Source organism: Ixodes scapularis, unplaced genomic scaffold (genome assembly GCF_016920785.2).
Source record: "Ixodes scapularis isolate PalLabHiFi unplaced genomic scaffold, ASM1692078v2 ptg000080l_1__unscaffolded, whole genome shotgun sequence".
Taxonomy (NCBI): domain Eukaryota; kingdom Metazoa; phylum Arthropoda; class Arachnida; order Ixodida; family Ixodidae; genus Ixodes; species Ixodes scapularis.
In genome coordinates, this window is record NW_024609909.1 from 1824797 (window position 1) to 1850009 (window position 25213).

General features: G+C 47.0%; 1 protein-coding gene across 1 annotated transcript; it reads right to left on the reverse strand.

The window, feature by feature from the left end:
- Positions 1-13355: 13355 nt before the first annotated feature.
- On the reverse strand, positions 13356-25174 carry LOC120842771 (hyaluronan-mediated motility receptor-like). The gene is made up of 5 exons (XM_042287656.1): positions 24940-25174; positions 23366-23419; positions 22858-22906; positions 21890-22066; positions 13356-13656 (listed from the first exon to the last, which is right to left on the reverse strand). Coding segments are annotated over exons 1-5 (408 nt in total). The 5' UTR covers positions 24942-25174; the 3' UTR covers positions 13356-13530.
- Positions 25175-25213: the final 39 nt, after the last annotated feature.

Sequence of the window (25213 nt, forward strand, 5' to 3'; positions counted from 1 at the left end):
TTTGGCGCGGCGTCAATTCTTGACCGGTATCCAAGCGTGCGAAGGCACAAAGATGCATCACTCGGCGTGCCAAGGAAGCTTTGATCACGCCGCGACACCGGCGACACGTTTTCGACGAGTTGTACCTTTTGATACGGCTTCACGCACATTGCACTCGCTAAACACATTCACACGGCGTCGGTTCTTGGTCGGTATCCAAGCGCGCGAAGGCACAGAGACACGGCACTTCGGCGTGCCAAGGATGCTTTGAACACACCGCCAGCCCTTCCTTTCGACGCGTTGTGCCTTTTTCCTGCGACACTGCACTTTCGTAAAATTTTCCACGTGTTCACAACGGAAAGTCTCAACAATACACAGAGTCTTCAAAAAACTTCTTCGGCGAATGACGACGAACGAGTAGAAAACGTGTCGTCAGCACGCTGGAAAACCGCAGCAAAGGCTAGCAAAAACGGCAAATCGTATCCCAACCGAGTGACGCCCGGTGGCTTCACTTGCGGGAGCGGCAAGCGCGATCATCAGTGGGTGAGAACACTTGGGTGAGAAGTACTAGGAGGAGCACGTTGCAATATTGGTGAAGCCTAGTCATAAAAAGTTTAAACGATGTTGTGGCCAACGTGACCGCAGATCTCTCTGGTAATTGGTGCGCGTGACATGTCACGTGTGAGATGGATGATTGATTGTAGAAGGACTCCTTGCAGGCTTGCGCGCGCTCCGTCCGGTAGGTTTTATCAGATCGAAGGCTAGACTGTGGTGTATTCTAGTACCCCATAGCTGGACAAAGGCTAGCTACGGTCACGTGATGTGGTCGCGTTGGCATGGTAAGTGAGGAGAGTAAGGAGGAAAATGAGAAAGAGCGAGGCGTCAAGCCAGCGTGTCTTATGGAGGCTCCGCGGCTGGCGTCCTGCCGTCTCCTAGCCTTCAATCCTCCTTGCTTGACGACAGTTAGTCAAGCAGCAGCAGGCCTGGTTCACGCTTGCGAATCAGCGGGCGAATCTGCAAGAATTCGGCCGCCGGGTGTAGCGTCCACTGTGCATTGCCGCGGCCGATTCCGCTCGGCGGCAGCGGATTAGCTGTAAGTGTGAACCAGGCCTAGGCGACGACAGTTCGTCGTCAAGTTGCTCGAGCAGCTTCCGGCAATCTTTGCTAGAAGCTCCTGAGCCATTCCTGCCGCTCGTGCGCAGCGGTTTTGGCCAGCGCCGCGATTGCGAAAACGTCTTCGAAACGACCGCGGCGGCCGCGGAAAGGGGATTCCCGGGCAGGTGAATCATCATCATCATCATTTATTATTCCTTGAAGGCCCAGGGGGCATTATACAAGGGAGTGAACACTTAAAAAAAAAAAAAAAAAAAACAAGTAACAAAATTATTTATCTACGAAAACACGCTGTAATCTAGTTATGGGTTAGAAAAAATAAGCTAATAGCTGCAGAAAATTTCTTAGTATAAGACGCCAGGCAGTGAGTTCCAGTCGTCAATGGCCAATGGTAAAGTAGACATTTGGTGAGTGACGGTTGACGATGAAATCGGACGTAGTTTACAAGAATGGTCGAGACGAGAGAAAATTCGGTAAGGAGGTGATAACAAACTTTGTCTGAGATGACTGTTGTAATAAAAGACGATGAAGAAGAGAAAGACGAGACACCCTGCGGTGGTGAGAAAGAGTGTCAAGGTTAGCTGATTGGCGAAGTCCTGATACGCTTGCGTATGGGGAATAGTCGGAATAAATAAAACGGAGCGCCCTGCTTTGAACGGATTCCAGGTTGTTAGTTAGGTATGCCTGCCACGGTGACCATATGGAAGAAGCGAATTCTAGTTTAGTTCTGACCAAGGTAGTATAAGCTAGTTGTTTTACGGGGGATGTAGCTTGTCTGAGGTTACGGCGAAGAAATCCGAGAGTGCGGTTAGCATCGGCGATGACAATTGTTATATGAGTGGTCCATGACAGGTCAGATGTCAGATGAATTCCTAGATATTTATACGATGAACAAGCAGTTACTGGGATGCCAGAAAGGTGGTAAGAGGAGGATAGAACGTGTGAACTGCGGGAAAAAGATAGCAATTTACCTTTATTATAGTTTAAAGCCATTTGCCATTTATGACACCACTGAATTATAAGTTGGAGATCGTTTTGCAAGGTTAGCTGATCGTGGCGTGAATGAATGGGTCTATATATGACACAGTCATCGGCGAACAAACGTACTTCAGAAGTGATGCCATGGTGGAGATCGTTAATGTAGATTAAAAAAAGAAGAGGGCCAAGAACGCTTCCCTGAGGGACGCCAGACGTTGCTGTGCTTGTGGTAGATTTTATATTGTTAATAGAAGTGTACTGTCTGCGATTAGTAAGGAATTCAGAAATCCAATTGACTACTGAGGGGTGAAGAATAATATTTCTTAGTTTCATTAAAAGACGTTGATGAGGGATCCTGTCAAATGCTTTGGAGAAGTCAATGAAGATGGCGTCAGTTTGAACATTGGAATCGAAATTGAAGTAAGCGTCAGTTAGAAATGCTGTTAGCTGAGTTTCGCATGAGTGGGACTTGCGAGATGACGTAAGTGAATGACGGGAAGGCATTCGCCGATCCCGGAGCAGTGGCAGTGGCAGATCCAAGGGGGGGGGGGGGGGGGGGGGGGGCGGCCACCCCCCCCCCTCCCTGCCCCCTTCTCGGAGGGCAATTTGACATGGGTGGACCCCCCTTGCACAAAAAAGAATGGGAGTATAGTATCCTTAAAGGGGCGGTGCAACGATTTTATGATTAAAATAATTTGCATCTCGTCATTTTGACGTTGTTTATCGTGTCCCGGAGAATAGAGAAAACACTTCCTTCATTAAAAATGTCGCGATTCCGCTGCTTAATCGCAAAGCAAAGGTCGAGCTTTTTCCCCCGCCTGCAGCCCCAAGTGGCAGCCGAAGGAACTACGGCGGTAAGATTACGTGACCTCGCTCGGCTCTAAGCCGCAGCATAGCGCCCGCTAATGCACGCAGAGAGAGGGAGGGGAAGCGTCCTCCGAGATAGCACAAGGGAAGCTACACGGCACTCCGAATGACGTCACTGGGAGTGCGACCAGGTGTGACCCTGAAGGCTGGGAGTGAGTTGAGGGGCGCCCGAAATACCAATCTTTATCTTTTTTTTTACGCAAAAACTAGGACACGCAGGCGAAATCGGTTTTCTGTTCTTTACTTCAGAAGTGTCTGGGGGCAACTTCCAGAAATCTTTGACCGAAGTCCGAAAATCATTGCACCGCCCCTTTAAAGGGCCCCTGAAAAGAAAAAAAAAGTTTTTTTAGAAACAGTCTGGTTGGGACACGCGTGTCAAAAAAAATAATTTTACGCGAAAAAAAATTTTTTTTTAGAGCAATATTGACCGCGTCAGACGCAATTTAGTCGGCAGTCACCTCCTTGCCACCTTTTTCTCTCTCGGCATCTCGGGAGCGTGGAGGAGAAGTACACCCCGCCTCTTCGTATTGGATCGGCTTGGCTACTTTCCCGGCTTGGCTGCGCCCCGCACGAAAACCATTGCTACTTCCTGGCCGTGTTCCAAAATTTACTCGATCTTACCCCAGGGTTAGAGTTTTGTACCCTTGGCGTTCTAAAACCTACCCGCGTACAGCGTTTTTCAATCTGTGCTGTCACGTGATACGATCCGCCGGAATAACTCGGATCCATTCGGAGATTTGGAACACAGCCCCTGTGTCTGCCGGTCGCACGACGTACCGCGTCGTATCGTGCACGATGGACCCCGACCTGAAGCGTCGGTTGCTTCAACCTTTCAACGCTGCCAGGAACTGGGCCTTCGCCCGTACGAGGACACGCCTCGCCAGCCGGAAGGCGTCCGCTCCGATCGCCGCGAGACAACCGCTCGCGAGGAGGCACCTACTTCGCCGCGGAAGGCGGCGAAGCGGGTGCCTCGACGAGTTCGTCTGAGCCGCACGACCCTTCAAGCCGCCGCGAGGACATGCAGTGGTGACTCATTTTTTTATTAAACGTTAAGTGCGGTGCCGCGTGCCTTCACTAAACTCTTTACGGGAACCGACATCTAAAAAAACAAATTGGCACTGGCGCGCGCCAGAAAACATACAAAAGATGGGGTAAACGGGGCACACGAATCACGCAAAGAAAAGCAGGAAAACAAAAACCTGTCACACCGCGCCAATTCTAAGTACTTACGATGACTAAATAACACAAGCAACAAGCCCTCTGCAGAAGGTTTTCACATATAAACGCGATAAAACTATAAAACCACCCGAGGTACGCGAGACGCGTTACTACTACGACGGCGACCATGACAGAAAACAAAATGGCGAAGCGTTTGTTTGTTGTTTTGTTGTAGTATCCGAACGGAAGTTACGAATTTGTAAAACGTTTGTAAGCAATTGCGACATTCATTCGATGGATTCTTTCTTAAACCTAAAAATATGTCATTCAAAAGGCGATCTCAAGAGATCACGAAGATTTTATAACCAACATCTAAGCTGTCACTCATTCTATTGGCCAATGAGAAGCCGATTTGAATGACCATGGTTACCAATGAGAAGCCGAGCTGAATGACCTGGAATTTGCGCGCAAAATTTCAAATAAATCTCTCGCCGTCAACATTGCTCTAACATTTTTTTTTTTTTTCGCGTAAAATTTATTTTTTGACACGCGTGTCCCAACCAGACTGTTTTTTAAAAAAAAACTTTTTTTTCTTTTCAGGGGCCCTTTAAACATTTTCCGCCCCCCCCCCCCCCCCCCCCCCCCCCAAACGGAGTTTTGGATCCGCCCCTGAGCAGTGGTCATGCATATTCAAACAGGAGATCCGTAGGCGGCGTTAGAGCCACTAAATAAGCTGCGCTTAGAGTATCGGCACTCCGTTCCCCGACATCGTTGTGGGCGCCGCCATTTTGGCTCGTATGCAGAACAGACGCAACTGCCGATCGTCATGATTCAAAAGTGCGACATCCTCAGCATTAGATTCGGTGTTAGGAAGGTCATGTAATATTGCTTTGCTCCGTCGCGAACGGTTTAAACTAGAGTCACTAAATGAGCTACGCTTAGAGTATCGGCACTCCGTTCCCCGACATTGTTGTGGGCGCCGCCATTTTGGCTCGTATGCAGAGCAGACGCAACTGCCGATCGTCATGATTCAAAAGTGCGACTTCCTCCGCATTCGGTTCGGTGTTAGAAAGGTTATGTAACATTGCTTTGCTCTGCCGCGAACTGTTTGAACATTTGTGGAGGGCGGAAAAGCGCTTCCTGTGATTTCAGATAAAGCTTCAGATAACTGGCAACCATGATTTTAAGACACAATATGGCCAAGTGACGTTACTCTGAAGCGTAGCTTATTTAGTGGCACTAGTTTAAACATTTGTGGAGGGCGGAAAAACATTTCCTGTGATTTCAGATAAAGCTTCAGATAACTGGCAACCATGATTTTAAGACACAATATGGCCAAGTGTCTTTACTCTGTAGCGTAGCTTATTTAGTGGCACTAGGCGGCGTGACCCCGTTCGGATCGTGTGCTCCATTGCGGATCTTATCCCGGCGCCCCCGGCGCGCTCCAAAACGGCCAGCAGAATTCGCCATAAGCTAACCTCCTTGGTTGATGTAGAGCCACTAAATGAGCTGCGCTTAGAGTATCGGCACTCTGTACCCCAACATTGTTGTGGGCGCCGACATTTTGGTGCTTGTGCAGAGTAGACGCAACTACCGATCGTCATGATTCAAAAGTGTGACTTCCTCAGCATTAGATTCGGTGTTAGAAAGCTCGTGTAATAATGCTTTGCTCTGTCGCGAACTGTTTAAACATTTGTGGAGGACGGAAAAGCGTTTCCTGTGATTTCAGATAAATCTTCAGATAACTGGCAACCATGATTTTAAGCCACAATATGAACAAGTGTCGTTACTCTGAAGCGTAGCTTATTTAGTGGCACTAGGTTGATGTACACCACAGCTGTTGTGACGCCGCCAGGATCGCAACCGGCGAGAGCGTGGCACTTCTATGACGTCATCAGACGGAACTCGAGGGACCACTTTTTTGGACGAAGTAAACCAACAGTAAACACATCAGTCGGAGACGCGTTTTAGCAATGAGGCCGCGCTCCCAGCGGGTGTTGGCACTTGTTATTTTATTTTAAATAAATATGATTCATATATTTAATGAATCGAAATAAAGTTGAAGTTGTTTTGAAGGTGTGAATGGCTTTGAAGCTTCGGTGTTTGTGGAGAATAACAAAGAGGACGAAAACCGGACGACACGTTTCTCCGCGTGTCGTCCGGTTTTCGTCCTCTATGTTATTCTCCACAAACACCGTAATTTAACCAGCACGCTCCATTTCCTCGAGACTTTGAGGCTTGTTATCGTAACTTTCTCTTGCACTCTTTCAACGTGTCTGGGCGCGCTTTCTCTCTCTCCGAACCCGCGCCTCGCGCCTCGAGATGCGCTGGATTTCCGTCATGGATTTCCGTCATCACCACACCACCTGATGTGCCAAGTGGGGAATGACTGCCGAAAGCCGGGACATCAATGGTTTCAAAGTTCCAATGGACGTGCGGTACGCTCTTTCGGTCTTCTCTTGCTTAAGTCTCTGATTAGATGTTTGCAACAAAACCTAGCTGTCGCAGTGGTAGTGAGTATTAATTGTTTGATTTTGGCAATGGCTACGATGGTTTCCAATCACAAAACCAAATCCTATCATTGTTCAGGATTGCTCTTCACTCGCCGCGAGAAATATGTCACTTTCAAATTACTGGAGACTTCTGTGTCATATCAAGATCGAGCACATATGTTCACTTTAAAAGATGGGAAACTTTTTGCTGTGAGCTGGTTTCTTTTTTTTTTTTTTTTTTTTTTTTTTGGCATTGTTGTCAGCGATTCACGTGTCTGTTCGCGAGGAGTGAAAATCAGCCTAAATATTTTTCGATTAACTGAGGATGAGCGATGGAGCGATTCGCTCCGGTTTCCCGTTTCGTTTAGCAGTGACGCACTCCTAAATTTAAGTGATAATATTAAAAACGAATGCAGGTTCTTGATGAAGACTCAATACCAAAGAGCTCACCTATTTTTCTTGACCTCAATGCCTAGTTTCCTTTAGTTGCAAGACACCGTCGTCGCTCTTTACTTATATGCTTACTAATATAATCAAATTCGAAATGATTGTCAATTTAGCGTGGAGGCATTTAAGTCAAGGAGAAGAAAAATAGAGGAGACACGAGTTTTTAGTGTCACAGTGTTGAACTCCAAGTACCGTTTTTTGAAAGGAGGCGCAGAAACTTCTCGCTGTTTTCATATGACCCTATCATGCACGTAATGGCCAATCAAGCAATTCAACCTTTTTTTGTAGGCTCCACGCCTGTGGCTGGGCGGTGTAAGGCTTGTGAGTATACGCCAAGAAGCTCGAAAAGGATCACGAACCTAGAGATTTTATGCAAATTTAGCGAAGTGTTTTTGCAATGACGCATATCATCACCTCGACGCACGTAACCTTAACGTTTTATCCTGTTTTGTTGTTCATTTCTTTGATTCTTGTGCGCAAAATAGTGAAAAATTTCGTTTGTATTTTCTACTGTCTTTTGAATAAAAATGAACGCAAAAGGACAAGCATTGCATATTTTTTGTGTGTGTGTCACTTTCGTTGCTTTGCTAGGTTTCTGCTGCTTTGCTGCTGGTCTCGCTTTTCAGTGCTGGCTTGTGTGCGTTTCAACGCACATTAACCAGCATTGAAATGCGAAAACAAGCCGCAAAGCAGCAGAAGCCTAGCAAAGCAACGCGCAAACCGGGCAAAAAATAAAAAAAAGCTACAACATCAGTCAGTCAGATGGACCAAAACCCTTTTAAAACAGGGCGGGCGCACCTAGGAGGAGTGCCTCTGTTACCGTAAATAAAATAAAAAAATAGTCACTTCTGATGTGCACTGTTGAGGTTGTTCAGGCGTTCCATTCTAGGCAGGGTGTTTCGCGGTGCGGCAAAGTCGCTTCCACGTCACCAGGCGGCGTTTTGTTGCGTCCGTCGAATGCGTGCGGTTGTTGTTACGGTCACCGTCGTCACCGCTGCCCTCCTCGGCCTCTTCTCCGTAGCCAAAGGCCTGTTCTACACCGCACTGCAACGCGCTTTGCCCTTTCTGGTCGATGCTACTGCATTGTCCCAAGATGTGTTCGACAGTCTCCTCGTCGCCGCCACAGAGCCCGTAGTTTGGGTCATCTCCATAGAGCTCAAATCTGCGTCTCTGGGTCAGTAGGGAGCCTGGAACAGCAGCGCGCTGGCTCGGTCTCCCCGGTAGTGTGGATAGGGTGCTGGTTCTTTCCGGAGTCATGCGGTTTAGAGAAGCTCGTTTTAGCGAACGCCGTTTTACCGACCCCAGTTTATCGAATCCCTTTGTAGCGAACCCAGTTTAGAGAAAATGGCGATGAGCTTCCTTTTAGCGAATTCGGCCGCCGCGAAGCGGCGTGTACGGGTAAATCAGGCGAGTTAACAATTTTGTAATGAGCCGCCGTAGACTGCCGCCGCGAAGCGGCGGGAGCGCAGCAGGGGGCTTGGGTTAACACGCGCACCAGTGATGCACGCGCGAAGTAGGAAAGCCGTTTTTAAATATTGTTCCCTTTTCGATAAACGGCGTTTCTCTAAACTCAGTCTCTTCTTTCTCTAAACCGTGCTTCGATAAAACGAGCCCGTTCTCTAAAACGTGCTTCGATGAAATGGCATTCGATCAACTGTAGTAAACCCGGTTCTTTCTTGTGTTTCCTGTACAGTTGGAGGCTCTGTTTCTTCTGCATTGTCCTTCTCCAGTCCTCTATTCCGGCCCGTGTCACCTCTGTCCGTATTGTCCTCGCCCACTCCCGTTCCGTCGTCGCCAGATGCCTTATTGTGCCCCCACCGTACTTAGAATCTATGGCCTTTATTCTCTTCATCCAGCCTGTCTTGAACCCCTGATGTCGGATGTGGTAGTACTTTGGTAGTACATCCTTCTGGCGTAGCTCTCCTTGGGAAGGAACTTTAGTCTGCCTTATATTTTTTTTTTTTTTTTTTTTAAATCTAGGTGGCGCAAGCACCGTCCATCCATCCAAACACAATGGCGCTGCCGTGCAGTTTCGGTTTTGGTTTCGCTGTGTCGCCATATTTATTTTAGTACAGCCACCAGATACCAGGGGATTCAAATGGCGCTGCGGCCTCCAGGGTTTTCCAATTTGCGTTCTATGGGCGGTATTGGGCAGGAGATCGAGCTATAGGGGGCGCTCTGACCCGTTTGTTTTCCCCACGCTCGGTGTTTACTCAACACAAGGCCTGTACACATGCCAACAGGCCTTATGGGCATGGCCATGTCATCTTCTACAATAGAGCGCGGGGCACAGTTTAATGTAAAAAATACTAACAATCGACGAAGCGACGTTAAGTGCCGGATCTATCTTCTGAGAATGCGAGCTTGACCCACTTCGGCTTTTGTGCTAAGCTGGGATCGTGCATGCTGCATTGTTCATGCAGGCCGTCGTGGAAACAAAAGAGCCCCTCCTCCCCCTCGCCGGAGAACACGAACTCCAGTCGAACGCTGACGCCGCGTTCGGTTATGTCGGCCGAGCGCTGCGTCAATGTGTTTGTTGTCCCCATCCGTGTAGTTGATAAGTTAACCGCTTGGGGCGTAACGGTCTGTCCTCCTCCCCAATAGAAAGTTGCACTCCCCTGTTTTGATAACTAGACACGTGACCTTACCAAATCCTGAGGCTTTTACTCAAAACTAAGACAACATTTGTACTTTGATCGCTGTAGAAAACATGATAATCTGGTGAAAAGTTCAAAGGTTCGTCGAACCGGTTCGACCCAGTTGAACCCCGAAAGTTAGACCAAAAAATCTGGTTCGACAAAAGTTCGCGACACCCGTAGGTACAACACAAAGTGAAACGGAGTATAGACAGGGTTTCCGATTGGGCTTGGTGTTTTGTATGCAAAATGCATAACAGCAACAATCAAGTTGGTGATGACTAGGGGTGTTGCGAACCGGCCGAGGTTCGAGTTCGACCAGGTTCGACTTTTGCTAACCTCTTGTGAAAATTTCGACGAACCTTGTATTGAGGTTTGACACGTGTGCGCATGCGCGACAGGCTGGCAATTTGGATTCGGATTGGATGGTAATGGCTAAAGGATGAATTAAGGGCACCGCTGATTTGTTATTTCTGTTAATACAGTACAAAAAAATTATGTTATTAATGTCTTCAGTGATTAGAATTGGTTTCTTTTAATTGCAAGTGCTCATAAAATAAAATAACCCTTTGCATAAAAATAAATTCTCCAAACCTATACATGCGTGTATCAAGGTCTGGCCACACTGTCCGCAAAGTCGAACCAGTCGAATCTGCATGGTGAAAAGTTTCGAAGGTTCGTCGAACCCCGAAAGTTCGACCAAAAAATCCGGTTCGACAAAAGTTCGCGACACCCCTAGTGATGACGTGTGGTTACTGAATTCGTATGTGAAGCTAATAAAAAGATTATTTAAAAAAAAAATGTGGACTTTTGGAGCACGAAAAAATGTGCGAAGTGTGTAGCGTTACGTCAGACGTAACCGAAGTTACGTCCAAATCTCCGCCTTCCCTAGGTTCACGGGCGAGAGAGAGGAGGTAGGCGTTTCAGTGCTCCGTCCGGACGTAGCACTAGCCACAGCGAAAAACGTAATGTGTTGAAATGTATTTTTTACCAGAAGTAAACTAATGATAATAAAAACAAAACTGCAGGTGAACTGGGGAACGTTTTTCATAAAGTAATTAATCTGAAACGGAGACACGAAGACGAGAAATTAAATGCAGAAAAGACTAAAAGAGGCGAAGACGCCGCCTAGACCGAAGCGCACAAGTTTTGATTTAACCGAGTGCAGGCAAACTTAGCAAACTTAAAGCATAATTTTCAGTAAGGGACACATGCAGCTGTGAAAGCTTCATGCACACATATACTTGCATTCATTCACACTACGAATAGAAGCTTCAAATTGTATATTCTCAGGTCGGCCCACTCGTCGTGAATCTGTGAAGTCGCAACTCACAGCGCTGCAGCCTTTGCTCTAAGTGGTGTTGACAAAGCCCTTTCTGGTGGGGGCGTCGTCTGCTAGGCTATTCCGTTGACCACACACAGCCCTTGCTTTGTAGCAAAGGAGGGCAGGGCGCTTGCGATGTCGAAGTGCATGGGCGATACGCCCCTCCTCTTGAAATGCGTTCAAAATCCTATTGACATTAGCCTGTGTAACCCCGACTTTTTTCTATATCCCTTTGCGTCATGCCGCCCATCGACATTCTCACAATGCGTTCCCGTGTTTTTATGGGCCCTCGAGGAGGCATAAAAATGTGCGCACGCCCACTGGTCAAAGAAAACCAACCTCGTTGAAGAAAACTGTGACTACTTGGCTACATGATGACAGCAACAATGCAGTTGATTATACAAAACACCAAGCCAAATCGAAAACCCCGTCTATACTCCGTTTCACTTTGTGTTGTACCGCAGCCGACGCTACGAGTGTTATCTTGGCCAGTTCATCGCTAAAAGTGTGTCACGTGGCCTTCCCATTGGGTACAACTGCACGGGAAAGTACAATGTCACGTGTCAGGGTGAAAGCAATGGATTGGTTTTGATGCCTCGCAGCATTGTCTGCGGTATGTAGTTTAATTTATCGTTGCATTCAGTTTGTCGTGTCACTGTATTTTTCATTTTTGTTGGTGTTCACAAAAGTAAACACAAACATGAAATGAACAAAAAAAGTAAATTAAACTCAAGATGACACACGGTTTATGCCACGCCTAAGCAGTATCACACAAGCAAGCGCTGTTCAGATCTTTGCTTAAAGACTGTTAGCTATGCCAGCAGATAATGAACAGGGGCTGTGTGCGGTCCACGGAATAGCCTAGCAGACGATGCTCGCAACAGAAAGAGCTTTACGAGAAAGCGCTTAATCTCTCCCGTGACGCCGCATTTCTTCGCGGCACAGCGCTGGTTGTCCCGGCAGTCGACGCTGGCTTGAAATTATTAAAAATTTGGGCCATTGCACATGTCCATTTCAAGACGCGCTGCACGCCAGTAGCCGAGTTAAGTTGAAGGGAAAAATATACAGTGGAATAGAAATAATATGTATGAACTGGATGTATCAAATAATGTGTCTATAATATTTGATATAATCAACGCGAGAAGAAAAATGTGCCATATACATGCCACAACATATATTTGATGTTTGTGTTTATAGTGCAAGGTCAGCCTACCTTTGAGGAGCAGCGACACTGGTTTGTTCTGTAGTGGAGAAAGTTTGGCAGTGCTGTACCCACTTGCTAGCCTGGGGTCTTTAATGTGCATTACACAGGAGCAGGATGTATGTTAAAGTAGTGCTGAAGACAAAACATACTAATTGCATTAACGTTTTTGCGTGGTATTACCGACTCGTCCAATTAATCGCAGTGCAAGTGCATTGCGACCTTGCGCTTTTAGTGTATGCATATGTATTGTGTAGACTTCCAAGCTCCATGCTTTGCACAATGCTAAGGCTTGTTCAAATAGGTGCTATAGAGCCGTGAGGAATAATACAACTTAAATTAACTTCTTTAGCTGTTTCCTAAAATATGAAACAAAAATGTTGAATGAAGCTCCAGAGTAGCAATTCACTAAAACTTCAGAGAGCACCCAAGTCAACAAATCACTTGGGACCATTTTGTCCAGCTTTACGCTTGGTACCATACTGTCCAAAACCACTTTGTCCTACACCCGACGCCGGCATCTTGGTGCTTAGTACAGAGCAGATGCAACTGCCGATCGTCAAGATTCGAAAGTGCGACTTCCTCAGCATTAGATTCGGTGTTAGGAAACTCGTGTAATATTACTTTGCTCAGTCATGAACTGTTAAAACATTTGTAGAGGACGAAAAAGCATTCTTTTGAGACTTCAGATAAAGCTTCAGGTAGCAACTAAGATTTTTGAGCCCCAAGATGGGCAAGCATTACTCTGAAGCATAGCTTTTGGTGGCTCTAGTCTAGAGGATGCCATCCTTTGTTGTACCCCATGCTGACAGCACATGCTAAAAAAAATTCAAAGAAATCTCCGTAAAAAAAATGTCGCCATACCACAGTCAGAGCGAAGAGTGCGTGCAGGGACAGATTTTCACAAGCTTCAAAACAGAGGAAGGAAAATAAGCGATCAGAACATTAACGACCAGATGTCATCACCCTAAGCAAAGCGCACATAAAGGCACCCCAGTTTGATGGACTTTTCACATTCGTGCCAGACTGGCGATGAACAAGTATTCAAATATATATATTACTTATTCCAAATTACGAGTTTACCTTCTAAAACGAGCATGGGTGTTCTGGGCTGTAGACTTGCAGGTTTTGAAACCATGTACACGAACAGAACGAAGTGGTACCATGTTTTCTTATACTTTTTATTCTGCACGTTTAAAAATTCACATATATAATCTAAAAATAAAATGACAGTAAAAATCCTGGTATAATAAATACCAGTCCAATTGGCTTGAAGGCTGCATGCTTACAATAGGAGCAGCGACAGGTGTATGCGAAATCGGATCAGTGCGCAGTTCACGGAAACAGGTTTTCCTTATGAGAAGCAAGAGGGGGCTTGAGAGAGCAACGTTTGACTTCAAGCTCCAGCTTTTGGATCAGCTTCATCTGCTTGAGGTTTTGCTCCTGCAGTTTGAGGACCCCCTGCAAGAGCAAGAATATGGGCATGTGAGATGGCATTTCAAACCAAAATAGTCAAGGCACGAGACACACAACACCTCTGAAATTCAAAGCAGATTATGATTACCAAATCCAGACTTTCTTCTTGTTTTAAGTGTATTTACAAAACCTTACAACCTTTTGCCCAACCATGTTGCCACCTGGTGGAAGACTGGATTCCAGGATTTTGAGGACGAAACAATGTGCGCATTAGGAAGAAGAGGGCAGGAAAGTTTTTTACCCATTTCACACGGCAGCTTCAAGGTACTTTTAACTAAGGATCTTTTAGTAAAGAGAGCTGGAGGCCGTTGCACGGCACATAAAGGTCCCTTTAACTAAGGGAGGGCTTATGTTGAAGGGAGCTCTCGCCAACTCGCCTCATCGCTTCACCCATGAACTCGAAATAAAAAAATGACTGATATATGCTGTTGAGTGCTTTATAACAAATTGAATATTTCCAAGTAGCAGTTATTGGATTAAGCCTGAACACAATGATGATGATGATGATGATTGGGGTTTTATGGCGCAAGGGCAACTAAGGCCATATTGCGCCAAACAAAGGTTTTTCCAAAGGGCTTAGAGGTGTAATCTAAAAGAACTGCAAGCTACAGCTGGTGTAAAAGGCCAGTGTTATGAAGGAACTTTAAAACTCTATCGAATGATATAAATGGTTGATCGCCAAGCAGAAAATATGGATGAAAGGGAAGGTGATCTCGAAAGAGTTCTGGAAAACATGATCGGCGCTCCTGGTTTAAAGCTTTGCAATGCCACAGGATGTGCAAAACAGTCATAGCTTTCCCACAGTTGTCGCAAAGTTTAACATCCTCACCACAGAGCAGGGGTAAATGAGTCAAACGGGTATGACCAATTCTTAAGCGGCAAAGGAGAACCTCAACCCGACGGACTTTATGGAACGAACTCTCCCATACTCCCAGTTGGGGCTTGATATTGTGAAGCTTGTTCTCTTTTTCCAAATCCCAATCCAACTGCCATGAGTTGATAATCGATTTCAGTATGATCGGTTTCAGGTCTTGGTGTGGCAGGCCAAGAGGCAGTTTGGGGCATTCCTTTGCAGAGGCAGCAAGCAAGTCTGCCTTCTCATTGCCAGAAATGCCCACGTGGCTCGGGACCCAGCAGAATTTGATCTGGTGTCCTAGATGAAGTGCTCGGTTTAGTCGTACCCGAAGACATTGCACGAGAAGGTTTTTGCTGTTTGCTAAGGACGAAACGGCTAGAAGAACACTCTGGGAGTCGACAAACAGAACTGCTTTCATAATATTGTTCTCTAATAAGTATTCAATAGCCATTAAAATACCGTACAATTCAGCAGTAAAAATATTTGCACAAGTGTGGAGTTGTCGAACTTTCCTGAAGGTAGTGGAGTAAACCGCACACCCCACGAAGGTTGATGTTTTTGATCCGTCAGTGTAAAAGTGTGAGTAGTCCTTGTATTTCTGTTCCAATTCGGCGAACTCCCGCTGAAGAACGAGTGGAGAAGTAGCTCTCTTTCTGTACTTGGCCAGTGACCAGTCACAAGAGATTGGCAGAAGGTCCCAAGGCGCAACTCTCTCATTGCTCCTCAGCAAAGCAGCTTCACTAAAGGGGAGATGGAGCGATGTTGCCATGCTCTGCACTCTGAAACTCAGGGGCCGAACAATGCTCGGCTTGTTTTCATAGAGTCTGAACAATGTAGAAGGTTGAAGGGCGTCGAAAGTGGGATGTTGAGGATAGCTGTATATCTTGTAAGCATAACAAAGACTCAAATATTGCCTTCGTCTTTCCAAGGACATTTGATGTGTATCAGCATACAAGCTAAGTACAGGTGATGTTCGAAACGCTCCCGTGGCAAGTCTGAGCCCCAGATGATGGATGGGGTCCAACGTTTTTAGGGCAGACGGACGCGCCGAACCATAAACAATTGCGCCATAGTCCAGGCGGGACCGCACCAAGGAGTTATAAAGTCGCAAGAGGCACCGTCTGTCAGACCCCCAGGACGTATGCGACAGGACTTTGAGGATGTTTGATGAACGTAGGCATTTACGTTTCAACTCTTTCAAGTGGGGTATAAAAGTGAGTTTTTTATCAAATATTATTCCTAAAAACTTGTGTTCTTCCTTTACAGATATAGCAACGTCATTCAAGTGCAACACTGGATCTGGAGACAGGCCACGGCGGAGTGAAAAGGGAACACAGATTGTCTTTTCGGGAGAGAGCCTGAAGCCATTTTGATCAGCCCACCTGCTCATCTTATTGATAGTGAGCTGCAATTGCCGTTCACAGCTGGACAGGTTACAAGAGGAAAATGATATCTGCACATCGTCAACATACATTGAATAGGATACAGATGGTGGTATAACCTTAGCCAGACTATTAATCTTCACGGCAAAAAGTGTAACGCTTAGTACTCCACCCTGAGGGACGCCGTTCTCCTGGAGAAAGACATCCGAAAGGATGGAGCCCAAACGCACTCGGAAGGTCCAACCCGTCAAGAAACTTTGAATGCAGTGAAGCATGCGACCTCGGACACCATACGAGTACAAGTCTCGAAGGATTCCATATCTCCAAGTCGTGTCGTAAGCCTTTTGTAGGTCAAAGAAGACAGAAACACAATGCTGGCGATGGACAAATGCTTCCCGAATAGAAGTTTCCAGGCGGACGAGGTGGTCAACCGTGGAGCGGCCCGCTCGGAAGCCGCACTGATTCCTATCAAACACACCCTCTGCCTCTAAAAAGTGGACAAGACGGCGATTAATAAGTCTCTCATAGGTCTTGCCCAGGCAGCTTGTCAATGCAATTGGGCGATAGCTCGTCGGTAAGGAGGGGTCTTTGCTGGGTTTTAGTAGAGGAATTATGTGTGCCATTTTCCAGCAGTCAGGAAAACAAGCAGCATCCCACAATAAATTAAAAAAGGTGAGCAAACTGTTTAAAGATTCAGGCGATAGTCTCCTTAGCATCTCGTATTGAATCCTATCCGGCCCAGCTGCAGATTCTTTTTTGACACCAAGAGCCAACTCAAGCTCACACCGAAGTCAAATTTGGGGGTTTTACGTGCCAAACCTACGACGGGCATCTGGCACGCCCCAGCGGAGGACTGGGGATTAATTTCGACCACCTGGGGATCTTTTGACGTGCAACCGAAAGCTCGGTTACACGGCGCCTCCTCCGCAATAAGCCTCCGTCATATTGTGGGCACCTCGGTCGGGATTCGAACCCGCCACCTGGGGATCCGTAGGCCGGCGCTCTCGCCTCGGAGCCACCGAGGCGGCTTCAAGCTCACACCGTGTAAATGGCTTGTTATAAGGAACACCCTGGGCACCAGAAAAAGAAATAGCTTGTTTTTCTGCTGTTGCTCTAAACCTCTTAAAGGATTCACTGTAGTTGGCTGAGTTAGAGACTTCCTGGAAGTGTTCACCAAGAACATTTGCTTGCTCCTTAAGGGATGTTGCTGATGGAAAAAGGGGTATCCTGAAAGACCGATAGTCTCCCCTGATCTTCCGAAGACGATCCCACACTTCCTTTGATGAAACAAAACTACTCAGAGATGTGACATACTTTTTCCAAGAACTGCCTTTAGCTTGCCTTCGCGCCCAGCGAGCTTTGGCTCTGCTTTTCTTGAATTCAAGCAGATTCTGTGGAGTGGGATATCGTCTAAAGATGCACCATGCCTTGTTTTGCGATTTTCGTGTTGTGGTGCAGTCATTGTTCCACCACGGCTTGCACTTTTTGGGGAGTCGTCCAGAAGTCTGGGGAATGCTATGTGATGCGGAATCTATAATCGCTTCAGTAACGTACAGCGTGGCATCTTCGGGGCTCATATTTACAAGAACAGATGAATCAATAAAAGCCTCCAAACAAAAAAGAGACCAATCAGCCTTTTCCAATTTCCACCTTGGAAGTCGTGTCGGAATAGAAGGAATTGGCATCGTGCTTTCTAAAACAATAGGGAAATGATCACTCCCAAAAGGGTTATTTAAAACCTTCCATGAAAAGCATGGAAGTAAAATTGGTGATGATATAGAAAGGTCAATAGATGTAAATGATTGATGAGCTGCACTAAAAAATGTAGGTTCCCTTCCATTAAAAAGACACAACCCAGATGATAATAAAAACCGCTCTACGACACCTCCACGTGAATCCTGGCGAGCACTACCCCACAAAGGGTGGTGGGCATTAAAATCGCCTAAAATCAAAAAAGGTTGAGGTAGTTGTTTTACAAGTGACTCAAGTTCACTGATATGCAGTGGAGAGTTAGGTGGCAAATAGAGAGAAACAACAGTGATCAAGCGGTCAACAAGAAGGCGTACCGCTACAGCCTCCAAGGGCGTAGAAAGGGGTACCTCCGAGCAAGCAACACCACTCTGCACCACCAGTGCCACTCCTCCCGACGTATTTGGGGAGAGTCTATCTTTCCTAAAAACTTGGTGCCGACGTAAAATTTGTGTATGAGTGTCATTTAAATGTGTTTCTTGCAGGCTGAGGGCGATTGGTCTCAACTCGTCCATAAAATAATTTACATCATCTATATTTCTGATAAGGCCACGGCAGTTCCACTGCATAAAATGGAAATTGGTCATTGTTTAAAAAATTAGATTAAAATATGAATAAAGAAGAAACACTGGGCGAATAAATGAAAGTTCTAAAGCTGCTGCATGTGGCATAAATTAATTTACAATCTCACGTTGGAGGGATCACAGGTTTTTTGCTTTTGTGTTTACTTTTAGAAGTCTGCCACTCCATGTCGTCTTGGTCAGACGCAGGAGTGGAGACTTCACACTCATCCATGGCCTCAGTTTCCTGAGGCGAGGCTTTTCCTTCAAGGTTCTTTAGGTTTGGGGAACGGGGCGCCATGCGCCGTCCACGACCAGACCCAGCCAAAGGGGCAGACGAGGTGCTGGGCGAAGTGTCGCCCAAGTCCACCCGTTCCTGTCCCCTAGGCGCTGCAGGTGCGGCACGAGAGCCATGCCGCTCCTTCGATGATGCTCTCTCCAGGGAGTGTGGGCGAGAGTGTCGACCCTTCTCCCTGGAAGGAGATCGCGGAGGAGGGACGGTTGCGGCAGCCACCGGCCCCTCCTGGGTTTGGGAAACAGTCTGAGAAGACCCAGGCTGTTGCCCTGTTGGAGCGCGAGGGTTCGCACTCTGGCTTGGAGGGTCCGTAGACCGCCCAGCCGAGATTGCACGCCCCGGAAGCTGAATCTTCAGCTGGGGCGTGGGGGACTGCCGTGGCTTCCCATAGTCCAGGAAGGACGTCTGGGTTGCCACTGCAACCTTCAGTGGTGCAGGTCCCCGCTGCACCACTTGGGCGTAGCCGCCTTTCTGCACGAATGCGAAGCGACGGCGTGCTTCAGGGAAAGAAAGGTTTTCCTTAACTTTCAAGGTGAGGATCTCTTTCTCGTCTTTCCATTTCTTGCATGATCTAGAATATGCTGGGTGAGGTTCTGAGCAGTTTACACAGTGTGGGTCGTTAGAACATGCATCAGCTTCATGGTCGGTTTTGCTACACTTCGCACAGGTGGCCTTTCCACGGCAGCTCTGAGAGCCATGGCCAAATCTCTGGCACTTGAAGCATCTACGGGGGTTTGGCACATAAGGCCGAACCCTGCAACGCAGGTACCCAGCCCTCACAGCTTCAGGAAGGACGGTCGATTGGAAGGTGAGAACAACGTGTTTTGTTTTCAGCTCGTTCCCGTCACGACGAATGGTAATACGCCTTGCAGCTGTGACACCTTGTTCAGAGAGGCCGTCAACGATTTCACTTTCAGAGCTGTCAAGGAGGTCATCCTCGGAAATAACTCCTTGGATGCTGTTTAACGTTCGGTGAGGACAGACAGAGACGTCATAACCAGAAATAGATGTTAAACCTAGTAGTGCAGTACTTTGCCGATTCGTTTCCACCTCAACAAGTAAATCGCCGGAGCTCATTTTCTTTGCCTTGTAGTTTTTCCCGATTGCACCTTCAAGTACTTTTTGCAACTGAGAATGGGGACATCTGTGAGAGCTGTTTATCGCCTCCAGAATGAATGACTAGAAACTTGGAGAATCTTGGAGGAAGGTCAGGTGTCTTTGCAGTGATGGCTTCGGTGCGGACCCTTTTCAGGGCCCGATCAGAGGTTTTTTGTCTAGAACCCATAAAGATGGGAGAGAAGTTCAGTGCCCGGGTGCACCGCCCACCACGGAGCCCAACGAGGGGGTAGGTAATGTGCCATAACAAGAAAGGCTTGGCTGACACAATTACTCTACCAGTGCTGCCCGGGCACTATAACCGAGTGTGGATGCAGGGACAGGACCTGTTTCCACTCAAGGTTAGCCCTTGCCGCCTAAGAAGGTGAAAAAGGAAGGAAGAGAGTGCAGAAGAAAAGAGAAAGAGGTGGGAGGAAAAGTGAAAGAAGGAAGAAGAGGGTAGAAGAGGCGACTGACTGAATCATCCTGGTCGGGCCAAGCCAGGACACCCGTCTACGAGAAGCAGGGGTCGAAGCAGTGTATTGCCTCGCCCGGGGGGCCCCGAAGGGTCCAAACATACCCCGGGCTCAGCTCAACCACCAGGGTCCCCTTTTCCCCGGACACGGGTACGCCACGCACAGCCAGACGTGGGTGGGCGAACCCACATGGCTCGGGGTTCGTAGTGACGCCACTCACCAAGCACCTACTAAAGTAGGTGCCCCCTGCGTGCGGGTATGGTGGCCCACGTGGCTGGGGTCCGTGGTGACGCTACTCACCAAGCACCTAGCATCTAAGGTGCAGGTGCCCCCTGCGGGAGCCTGAACACAAGCACGGAGCAATATGCTAGTGAGAAACACTCATGCTAGCAGATTCAGCCACCATGTATTCTGTTGAACGTGTCCGTTTCAATATTACAGCCAATTATACAACACAACGGCGTACGCAAATCCAAGCATTGGCATGTGCCTCTCATTTTTAAACGTCTTGAAAGGAGGCATTTTATATTAGAGTGAATCTGTACAATGCCTGCTGCCAGTGGCTTCTTGTATAGCAAAGCAAAACGGTAACTAGAACAAACTAGGTAACGATTTTCGAAGCAGTATTTTACCAGTTCTTTGAGTTTCAAAACACCGTCTGAAACCTTGGGCCCACCATGCAGCTGCAATGCACTGCCGGTCTGAGGAGGCCAAATGCATAAGATTGCGAACCTTTTACAGGACAGCATACGCAAATCGTTCGTGGACAAACCTTTCACTTCAAAACAATACCTCAGCTTCTTCATTGGACCGCCTCAAGGTGCGCTTTGCACCACTCGCTCCAAGCTCATCCGCCATGTAGAAAAAGGCTTTTCTTCCTCGTTTATGCTAGTTCACGAGCTACAAATCGTTACGACAAGGCCGATACAAAAAGTATGGCCAGTACTACCTATTCACACATTCATCCTCCGTTTATTCACCGTGTGATACTGAATGCCATTTACTAAAGTACCTTTAGCTAAGGGACCTTAGCTAAAGGTAGATACTTGCTGCCGTGTGAATGGGGTATTAGAATTAACTTGGGGGCAAAAGATAAGCCACAATAGGAACAAAGGGGACTTTGGGGAAGCCCAATCTAGGTCACTGCTGGACAATGGAGCCAGCAGGGTGTAGGTACCTCAGTCGAAGCAGTGCTTGCGCTTGTTTGAGCACATGCTCGCATTTTCATACCAGAACCTCTTAAACTGGCGATTTCCTAAAAAGGTCAATTAATTCTGCATCGGCTAAACCAGTGGTCCTCAAATGGGGGTCCGTAGACCCTTCGGGGTCTTTGAACGCCTTCTTAGGGTACTGAAAGCCCTCAACCAAACAATATTAAAATTATGCTGACCGTCTTGCATGCACAGCAAGTGAGTATGGTTCTGTTCTAGTACTTCAAAGTAAGTTTGCATACATCGAGTTCTTTATTTACACTTTTGTTATCCTAATCGTCCATTATTTCCCCGTCCTCCCCAGTGGATGAGTCCCCCATCACTTCTGCCAGCAAAGAGGTCCTTAAACATGAATGGTTGAGAACCAAACTATAAATATTAATAGCCTAAAAGATACAGAATTTTTCGAATCTGGATTTCAGCATGATATGTTTTGTAAAAACCTCTAGGAATCCGCCATGCATAGGTAGAAGTTACGCAAAGTACAGAAAAAGGCATGGGTGCCTAACCCTGGGGAGTACTCAATTAAGCACGTGATTCATAACTCATTGACAAAAGAGCGGTTATTGCTACAACACTGAAAAGGCTACTTGCCGCCTGGTAATGCTGCCGTTCTTCGGTGACTTTGGTGAGGTAGTGGATCTTCTGCTTGTGGTTCTGGTGACCCATCAGCTCAGAGAACTTGTGGTGCAACTTGGACAGCTCCGATTCGGTAGCCTGGTTTCTCTCTGCCAGGTGGCGCCTCTCAACGTCATAAAGCTCGAGCTGCAACTAGAAAAAACGAAGTGCCACCGCACATCGTCATTGTTCGGAGAAAGAAAATGAGAAAACTGTACCCATCAAAATTTTGGGGTTTTACGGGCTAAACCGACCAAGGGCATCTGGCACACCCCAGCGGAGGGCACAGGATTAATTCCGACCCCCCAGGGGTCTTGATGTGCAACTGAAATCTCAATTACCGGTGCCTTCTCTGCCAACGAGCCTTCATCAAATTGTAAGCACCTCGGCCAGGATTTGAACTCTCCGCCTGGGGATTCGTAGGCCAGCGCTTTTGGAGCCAGGCTCCAAAAGTACTGGTGTGAAGCGAGTTGGCTCAAAATGCCTACCCACAACGGTGGAAGCAATTTTATCTGGTGTTCAATCCTTCAGCTGCAATAGACCCTCTTTGAGAGTGTGTGCTCTCTGGTAACTGCTCAAGAGTGTTATTTTGGGCATGCATTGGAGACGAGTGCTGTGTCAGCCTCGGTGTGAGCTGAAATCTAACTGCACGCTTCACGCAGGAAACAATGACCAAACCATGGCGGCTGCGGTGTTGCACAATGAACCTTTGGAAAGGGTTTGTTGGTTACTGCCAGAAATTATTTTTTCAATTCAAGGGGAGGGGTGAGAATGCATTCTTTTAGAATTTCAGAAGGTGCTTTTACCCAAGTCAAGCGCTAAATAAGTAACAATCCCAAGGCCCCATTTGGTTCTGAGTCTATTCCTTGCCAAGTCGGAAAACACCATGTTGCGAACCTTCCGATCGTTATTCTGGCAAAACGCTACAGTCCTTTCCCACTAACCTGGAAGGGTGCGACCCTGGCCTGCAGCAATTCATAGTCGTTCTTCCACCTGCATACAAAATACAAAATGGAAGGAGTGAGCATATCAGCTAGCGGCACAGAATTCATTACAACGAAAGTGCCGTATCCAGTGCATCACATAATGTGTGTTAAATTCTTGTTTATGTATATATATATATATATATATATTTTTTTTTTGCAATGTGTATCCCTCTACAATAGTACCCCGAAAAGGTGTTGTAGGTATCGAATAAACAAATGTCGGCAAATACAAGGGGAGACCCTTGTATTTGCCGGGGAAACCGGGAGAAAAGTGGTGTAGAATTCAGCCTACAGTTCCGCTCGCAGAGGTAAACGTTTTTATGGCTTTAACCAAGTGCCGAGTTGCACGCTAAAATATAGCGCATTGCGCTTGCCACATAGCATTTATCCAAGTTAAAGGCCATTTCAGAAAGTGTGCCTCTCTTTAAAATCCATGTATAGTGCTTTAAGGCAGAGACATATTCACCTTTGGGCTTCTGCACAAGAGTCCTCGAGTCGTTTCTGGAGTATGCTCACCTCCCTGAAAACAATATAAAAGTTAAAGGGGTCTGAAAAATTTTACCACAATTCTGAGCGATTTGTCTATCTGGAATCCTTGTCCTTTATGATACAACCCACATTCGTTCTTTTGGTTGTCTAAGTTCATTTACTAGCATAAAAGCGAAAATTTTGGCCTCCCAGAGAACTTCCCTCTCGGTCCTAAAAAGACATCCAACACAATGCTCAGATACTCTTAAGATAGTCGTCTGACTGAGCTCTAGCATCGCCTATTACACCGCGGTCAACTTTTAGGTGTCGAGCCGTACGCCTATACAGTATGGCGCTTCAGCTACGTGACGTGCTACAGAGGAGTTTAGGAAATTGCTCGCAACATCAATTGGTCGAGCTGCAACCCGATACGATCGTCAAAGGACGAGTTGTGAATATGCTCTCACTTTGACTAGTCAACTGCCGATCTGCCTTCAGGAAAAGGAAAATAAAAATGGAAATATGAAACAATCGCCTTTGCGTACAGGTTATCACTAAGAAGGTTGCGGTAAAGAAAAATTAATGGAAAACTCTCAACCATAAAGACGGCCGTGGGGGAATTAAGACGTCCTACGACTACATTCATGGTAAATAAATGGCACAAAACGTATGTGCCAATACAGTGCAACCCACTTATAACGATGCAGTGTATAATAATGAACAGCTTATTACGATCAGTTTCCAGAGTTTCTAGACTGGAAATGATAACTTTCTAGTCCAGATACAACGATAATCGGTTCTATCGATTGAAATTTCGGGTTGTCATTATCGTCATAAGTGGGTTGCACTGTAGTTGAGAGGACACCTGTGCCCGGGCAGCAGTTCCTTCAGCCCTCAGGTTAACCGGGCCCTGCCTACACAAATACTTTGACCCCCTCCGTACCCGAAGTCATGAATATCCCAGCCCAGCTCAGCGCCCCCGAAAAAAATTTCTGGCTACGCTACTGGGCAGGCAGGGAAGGGGGTGGGGGGGGACAGTTTCTTGCCAGTCTTCACAGCGCGGTAACACTGTGCCACTGATATTAAACTGTTGACGCCTTGGCACGCGAGTCGTGGTATTAGCATACACGTACGCACGCAAGCACACATGCACACACATAAAAGGACCACGGCACCTCGATTCGCTTTGTGCCGTCGAATCGAGGGGGCGTGAATTATTACACCTCTACATTACGCTCTGCTAAAAGCAAACTAACGCACATGCACAAAAAGATACGTTCGACGCAAGAACTATAGGCGGAAATGAAACGTCAGGAAACTAGAAAACAGCGAATGCAGGAACAGAAATGGTCATGAGAACGCTGGCAGCGTTCGTTGCCAACGAACGCTGCCAACGCACGCATCCCTGCCCTGCCCCCGCCCCCCCCCCCCCCCCCCGGTTCCGGAGCCCCTGTCACAGCGGGCTCCGTGGTCTTTCGCTCGGATCGTTACGCTGCAAGGGTTCGCTTCGGCGCGAGGAAAAGCGCGCTAGAGCACGCGAGAAACATCCGTCGAGGCGAAGGGTGTACTTACATGTTAGCCGGGTTTAAATAAAAGGTTAAAAAAAAACGTTAAAATAAAAAATAAATAATTAATAAAAGGTTTAAACAGCGCAAAAGACAACGGACAGGGTAAAGAAGGACACAGTCAGAGCGCTGACTCGCAACTAAATTTTTAGTTGCGAGTCAGCGCTCTGTCTGTGTCCTTCTTTACCCTGTCCGTTGACTTCTGCGGTACGGACAGGGTAAAGAAGGACACAGACAGAGCGCTGACTCGCAACTAAAAAATTAGTTGCGAGTCAGCGCTC